This window comes from Octopus bimaculoides, chromosome 18 (genome assembly GCF_046866305.1).
Source record: "Octopus bimaculoides isolate indiv1 chromosome 18, ASM4686630v1, whole genome shotgun sequence".
Lineage (NCBI taxonomy): Eukaryota > Metazoa > Mollusca > Cephalopoda > Octopoda > Octopodidae > Octopus > Octopus bimaculoides.
In genome coordinates this window covers 35,615,185-35,622,763 of record NC_142945.1, presented here as the reverse complement: position 1 = coordinate 35,622,763, position 7,579 = coordinate 35,615,185, and the positions used below count along the sequence as shown (strand labels likewise).

The 7,579-nt window shown below is 33.8% G+C and overlaps 1 protein-coding gene across 9 annotated transcripts in view; it reads right to left on the bottom strand.

The window, feature by feature from the left end:
• LOC106867954 (N-acetylated-alpha-linked acidic dipeptidase 2) overlaps positions 1 to 7,579 on the bottom strand; it is a 670,339-nt gene that overhangs the window by 250,057 nt on the left and 412,703 nt on the right. For 7 of the 9 annotated variants that reach the window (XM_089365978.1, XM_089365976.1, XM_089365974.1 and 4 more), the window contains exon 3: positions 872 to 919. The exons of the other annotated variants lie outside the window; for them this stretch is intronic. In XM_089365978.1, the coding sequence (XP_089222104.1) occupies positions 872 to 919 (48 nt within the window). The remainder of the gene's footprint in view (positions 1 to 871; positions 920 to 7,579) is intronic. 9 annotated transcript variants of the gene reach the window in all.

Below are 7,579 nucleotides of genomic sequence, written 5' to 3'. Positions count from 1 at the left end.
GTAGATAGATAGATAGATAGATAGATAGATAGATAATACCCAGAAACACCAGCTACATTGAAAACAAACAATAAAATGGGTGCTATCATATTTAAATTTCATGCACAGTGAGAAGAGAAAATCATTAGGTAATGGATTAATACTAATTGACAATAAAAGTAATGGCAATACCCCAATAATTCAAATTTGAAAAAGAAAATGTAGTGGAGAGTAAAATAGATCTTTGGTCGTACCAAGATACCATGATCATCATCTGGTAAGGCAACTAACCGGAACCAGTGCAATTCTTTCAAACAAGATATCCTGATTGAGCAATGCTGCATGAATGTCTGGTTTGAAGTTCAATCACATTGATCTTTCAAAAGTCCATGCCATGACTACATATAATAGCAGTCATCACTGTATTATTATATGCAATACTGAGATGACTACAGAAATAGTCTGAATTAAAACTAAATCATAGTCTAAAAGTGAGTCAGTTCTGTTAAGCATTTTTAAAAGTGTTTGCATTGCTCTGTATTCAGCCACTGATATCTTACATATAGTTTTGTACTTATCTAAGATCTAGTAGCAAGGTTGACACCATGTTTCTCTAACAAGGTTTAATAAGACAGAAACATGTACAGAGTTATCATTACATAGTCAATGGTCAAACTCACTACTGTATTATATTTCTAATTAAATTCTAATTAATTCTTATATTGGGATTGCCCAACCAATATTTCTGAAACAGAATTGATCGTACACCTTGTTGTTATTTTCTCCTTATTATAGTTGAAATTTTGATAAATTTTCTTGGTTTACCATAAAATAACTATGAGCCCATTTTATTATATATTTATATCTAAGAAAAATAAAGCAATATACTTACTGATTTGAATGTTCAGGTGATGCTGAAGCTGTAGCCAAGTTATGGTTTCTAGAAAAATAAATACAAGAAAAACCAGATAAAGTCACCCTTTCGTTCTATCAAGGGCTTTTGTTTTTTTTTTGGGGAGGGGAAATCATGTCAACACCAGTTCCTTACGTAGTATCTATTCTGTCTTTCTTGTAAGATATTGAAGTATAAATTGAGCATTAGTAAGAGGTAGATTGCTGAGTTGAATGACATACACAAGGCATTCATGTTTGCGTGAACCATTTTCCATTTTATGTGGATAGAGATACACACACATCCATCCATACACAAATATATAATTGAAAGAATAACAAAACAAACAAATTATTGATTCTCTGAATCTGCAATCTGTACTCTTGTTTCAATAATTTTATGCAATCATAAAATCATTTCATCAGCAAAAAGTAATTGCAATATATTTCACTGAAGGCTTCAAAATATCAATAATTTACTTTCTTGTATGCTTTCAATTTTATTTGGCTCTACATCTACTTTGTAGCTAACTCCCAAGTATACACAACATTACACTTGGTTAAATGTGCAGTGCAGAAATATAGGACTGTAAACATGATAAATAAGGAGGCCTAATGTTACTGTTAATTAAATGTCATGTCATGTCACTTTTGAGTGCCACTGGTAACATGGAGCCCAGTACGATCTGTCGCATTTTTGCAGCAACTAAATCAGCATCTCCACCATGCTTGGTGAGGTGGGTGATTTGGATGCCATGCAAGATGAAAAGCAAAACTTGTCAAAGAGCAGAGGGACATGTAGGCATCAATAATCATCCAAGAGAGGAGTTAACCTCAATGATGAAAACTCAAGTCATGGGGAGCAGCATGGCAGATGTACAGTTTCATGTATTGATCTTCATTCAGCAAAACTACATGATACAACCTGAGCAGAAGAAATTCTTCAGCCACTGGTCAGTCTAGGGTCAACCAATCCAGTTGATAGAACTGGTGATTCTTCAACTGACTTTAAGCTACTTGAAAATACTGTGGAGTTCTGAACCACATAGTGTCACCAATTGAAGTTGGATGACTAGTAGTAGTAGTAGTAGTAGTAGTAGTAGTAACATGCACTTAAAGCACATCATAGATTTTATGTGTATATATGATCATGTGTGTGTGTGTGTGTGTGTTTCTCATTATCATCATCATTATTTAAGATCTGTTTTTCTATGCTGGTATGTGTTGGACAGTCCATCAAGAAGTGATGAACCAGAGGACTGCACTGAGCTCCAATGTCTGCCTTGACATGCTTTCTACAGCTTGACTCTCTTTCCAATGCCAACCACATCACAGAGTGCCTTTTCATTTGCACCAGCAAGTCCCCTTAACTTGAGAGATGGTATAAGTATTGAGGGAAAGAAAGTATGATACAAAGACAGGAACTGGTGACTTCATGAAGTGGAAGTAAATGGCCTCCTCAGATGGAGAGAGAGAGACAGACAGAGAAAGATAGAGACAGAAAGAGTCAGGGAAAGAGAATGAGTGAGAGAGATGATGAAGGCATACTTTCAAGGTACAAGATGAAATATAAGACAGAATAGTGATGTGTGTGTGTGTGTATACATATATATATATATATATATATATATATATATATATATATATATATATATATAACATTACATGGCAGTATATACACAGGGCATAAGACAGCAAATAGCAAAAGACTATCCATTTACTAAAATATACACTGAATACCAAGAAATTATCACTTTTTTGAAAATAATTAATATCTTCAATTTTACTGTAGGTAAGAACTGTCTACCTTAAAATGAACTGCATAAAAATAAAACACATGTGGTTTGAAGACAGCACAAAGATGAAGAGAGGTGGGAAGTGATGAAATTGAAGAGGTGAAAGAATATGTCTCCTTGGGGTACACAGTGAATATGCACTAAGATACAGATGCTGGAATCTCATGGCAAATAAGAGTAGAAGGGAAGGTGTTTATCTTGATAAAAAATATGCTCAATGCAAAGCTTGACAAGATTCTATGTTCCTGTCTCTTCACTGGCACCATGCTACCTGCACTCTAATATGCAAATGGGATGTGTGCTACAACAAAGAGGGTAGAACATTGATAGCAGATGTAGCATAAAAGGCCATGGAACAATCCAGGCTAGGAATATCATTGTGAGCGCATATTTGAAATGGTCGAATTCAAGAATGAGTGAACAATGTGATTACAGAATACTGAAAGCACAGGTTCCAAAAGGCCAGAAAAATTACAAGGTCTACAGACAACAAGTTGATCTGTGCAGTAGCTAATGGTATCCAATAGACTGGAAAGGGCCATTTGGATGGAAAGATACAAAAGAAGGACACAATTAAAACAGAACTGAAAGTGCATTATGACCAGTGGGGTTATAACAACATCCGATAGTAGGCAGGTGATACAGGTGATATATACAAACATACATACATATATATATATATCTACATATGTACGAAGAGGTGCTGAAAAGTTCCTGGCTTTAAGGGTATTGTGAAAGGCCTGGTTGGAGGTCCAACCATCCAAGTTCTTTTACTGGGCACAGAAAAACTGAAGGACCACTGCAATAAGTGTGTGAATCTGGGAGGGGAATACATTGAATAAAATCATAATTAACTGATCATCCTGTATTTTCTTTTACCCAAAGCCAGGAACTTTTCAGCACTCCATGTGTGTGTGTGTATGTGTGCATGTGTCTATATATATATATATATATATATATATATATATACTAGCAAAAACACCCGTCATTGACTGGGTTGAAAGAAGCTGCCAAAATTGTATTATGAAGATTGAAAGCTACTGACTTAGATTGTATTGAACAATATATAAGAAATGGCTGTTAACTTTTATGTAGATGATAGAGCTGTTTTCTTCTGGCCAATGTTATCATGGGTGCATATAAACTTCTGATCTATGATCTATAGTATTTCAGTCTATAAATGAAGCAAGCATCTCACAGAGTTTGGCTTACGTCTAGTACAAGATAAGTAAATAAAAGTTTGGGGAAAAATAAAAACATATGTACTGTATTACAACAAACAAAAATACAAATAGCTTTCCTTAGACAAATATAGTGTGACATTGACAATATCAATTCAAAGTTATCATTCTACAAATTTTAGTTTGTTGATCCCTTGGTAAAAACTTCCTTATAGACAATGTGTCGGATTTTACCAGTAGGAGCAAAGAAAGAAAAGATTGTTCTTGTTTCCCACTCTGGATGTCCCAACATATAACTGAATGTGTGAGAAACAGTCCTCTTCTAATTGCAAAGCGGCAACTTTCAAAATCTGGCCTTGGGACTTATTAATGGACATCACAAAAGACAGACGTATTTGAAATTGAAGTCATTTGAACTCAAAGGGCATATTGGAGTGTATTAAAGGTAAACGAGGACTAAAAACATCTTCACCATTTCTACAGCCATAAATTGTGGCCTGTATGACATTTCTCATGAATTTCTTGACAACAGGTCTTGTGCCATTGCACAGCTTTGGTTGAGAAAGGTTGCGCAGAAGCATGATTGGAGTGCTTATTTTCAACGGATGGCAATGAGGAGGAGCTCCTAGTGGCTGCAGTGAGTTGAAGAACTCAAGTGGGTAATTGACTATTTCCGATTCATCTACAACAGAGTCTATAGATTTGTAAGTATGTTCATTTCCTTATAAAAATTTCTCAAGTCTTTCATTTAAATTATTCAAAGTAATGTTCTTTGGTGCTGTGATTGCTCTTTCACACAACCAAGCAGCATTTGTGTAATTTGAAATTATACTTGGAAAAACTTTTCCAGCAAGTTCCTCAACTGAGCTGACTAAAGTGCAGATTTTTGATGGCTAAGAGTATGACACAAACCAACAGATAAAAGAATCTAGTCAGTTTGTGAAGATCACCAATGTTGCAATATATCAATATTTGACTCTTAATGATGATAAAACCAAATGATTTGGGAGAAATATGATGCAAATGTATTGCATATTTTTTATGAATTTTACACATTAATACATACCTTTTTGCATATATGCCATAATAAAATTTCTTAATGAAACAATTGTAGAGATACCACAAAATCCATTTGTCTTTTCGTTTTTATTGTTTGTCTTAAGAATTTGATGAAGAGAGATTAATAAAATAAATACCAGAATGAAATATACTGGGGTTGATATGATGGCCTAAATAAATACTTGAAGCCAGTACCAATAAAAGACTAGACAAACAGTAATATAAAAATATCCAGAGATGCACAGCGAGATGGACAATGAACTTGAGAGACAAACAGATAAATAAATAGAACAAAATAAGTAGTAAGATTGATAGGTAGAACAAGATAAAGAAGTAGACAGACAGACAGTGATATGTGCTTGTGTGTCATGAAATGAAGTAGACACCAATATTTTTATTACCAATTTGATTTATGCCAACACAAATATTCATTAGCTTAAAAATTCTCAAAACTACATAAAAAGATTGATTTGATAGACAGACAGGCAGGGAGGTATTATTTTCCATGCGACCATAACCTTCATCACCATATGAATGAGGAATGTAATACTGTTTATTTGGTTTGGTTGGAATTGTTGCTATTGCTTTTGTCATTGTTGTTGCTGTTGTTTAATATCAGATTCAACCCTAATTGGACAGACCTATAATTTAAAGCATTCCAACCAAAACTATCTCTTCTTTCCAGGAATATGTAGGACTTCATTAGCTAATCTTCCCTTTCATGAAGATAAAAGAGAAGGGGGTATTTTGCTGCTATTTCAAGCATGTTAAATGATCATAAAGACTCTTTCATTGCCCATCTCTGCATTGTGAGCAGAACAGATTAGTTGAGTCCCAAGTGGTGTTTGTTGGCTAGTCTGAGGTGGTGACCGATTGAGTTGATTAATGGAAACATGTTTCTTGGGTTGTGTGGAGAAGTAACTGACAACACCCACAAACATTTAACCCTTTCGTTACTGTATTTCTTTTGAGATGCTCTGAGTTTGTTTCAATTAATTTTAAATATAACAAAGAATTTAGTAAAATAACTTTGTTCTCATTAAGCTAGTGTTAGGAACATAAATTGTGACTAAGGTTTGGTGGAAGATTTTAATTCAGAACTTATGGAAACAAGACATTTGTACTACAGAGCAAAAGGCAGTTTCATGCAGGTTGGTATCAAAAGGGTTAACAGAAGCTTTTATTATTTCACAAAGTGTTAAACTGTTTTGGCCTTTTACAAAAAAAAAAAAAACAGCACTAATTACATACTAGGTGAGATGGACAACTTGGAGTTTACAGCCAGCTTAGTGATACAGAAACATGTAGCTATCCCAGCCTAAGTAGAAATAACTGTGCTATATTCATGACAAGAAGGAAGACACAGTTGCCTCAACATTCCACAATTACCATCAAAAATAGCCTTTTTATAAGACACAAGAAGATTCTAGAAGATTGAATCACATGTTGGCTTGATGTTGATTAGTCGCTTATTAGACAAATTGCTTGAAGCTACTGTGATTTGGTTGTGATGCATGGCCAGTTACCTAGCAGTTCAGTTTTGAATCACAGCTACAGTTGTGTTTGTCAGCACAAAATTGCAAAAGGAATATTGTCTGTCAAAATGAAGAACCTACCTAGTTTGTATCAATTTAATTTTCAAGGTAACTAAACATATCTAGAGTTGTCATAATACTTAGCAAAAACCAGAATAAGATCTACATGGTCATTCATTTCCCCACGAAAATTAAATGTTTGTAAATCAAAATTTTCAGGGGGTTTTTTTGGCTCCTTCTGAGAAGAAACTTCTAGTAACATTAATGAATGTTTTCTCAGTTACTTCAAAACTAGACATAGTACTCAACTTTGCTCAGGGTTTATGAATAGCTAAAACAAATATAATAATCTGAATTACTATATTTTTGATATATTACTTTAAAAAGAAACTAACAATCTCAACTTTGTCTGAGAATGAACTTAAATTAAATTTGTACTCTTACATTTTTACTTAAATAACATAATTATTTGTTTTTCAAAATACTATTTAATTTATCTAATTAAATGATTTTTTTCTTTTTTTATTGGTAATTTTTTCTTGTTTATTGCATTGCCTGGTGGGCATACAATATTCTAAGTTTTTTTTTATCAGAAGTTGAAAAGAACAAATCTTAACAATTTTCACCCTGAAGGGGCAAAACAGTGACAATGTGGAACATGCATACATACATATGCACATGCACACACACAAAGGTTACCTACATCAAGTATGATAGCCTGCACTAAGCTGCCCTTTGTAAGACTTGGGGAGATTAACCTTTAAAATAATGAGTTTGTTCACAGTGCTCAGCTAATTACATTAAAAGATATTTAAATAGAAAAAAAATTAACATATAGATGCAAGTGTGTGTGTGTGTGTGTGGATGATAGACAAAAAACTAAAAATATAAAGATATGGAAAAAAAAAAGAGGGATGGAAAGACAGAGTCAGTCAAAGAGAACTACAAAAACAAATTCTGCTAAGAAGTTTGATTGATAAGATCAATAACCAATAAATGAGAAGGAAAAACTCCCTTATTGTAGTTCTCACGGAGATTCAGTGTGACACAGTGTAATAAGGTTGGCCCTTTGAATTGCAGTTACAACTCATTTTTGCTAAATAAGTGGACTGAAGCAATAATAAATAAAGTGCCAGTC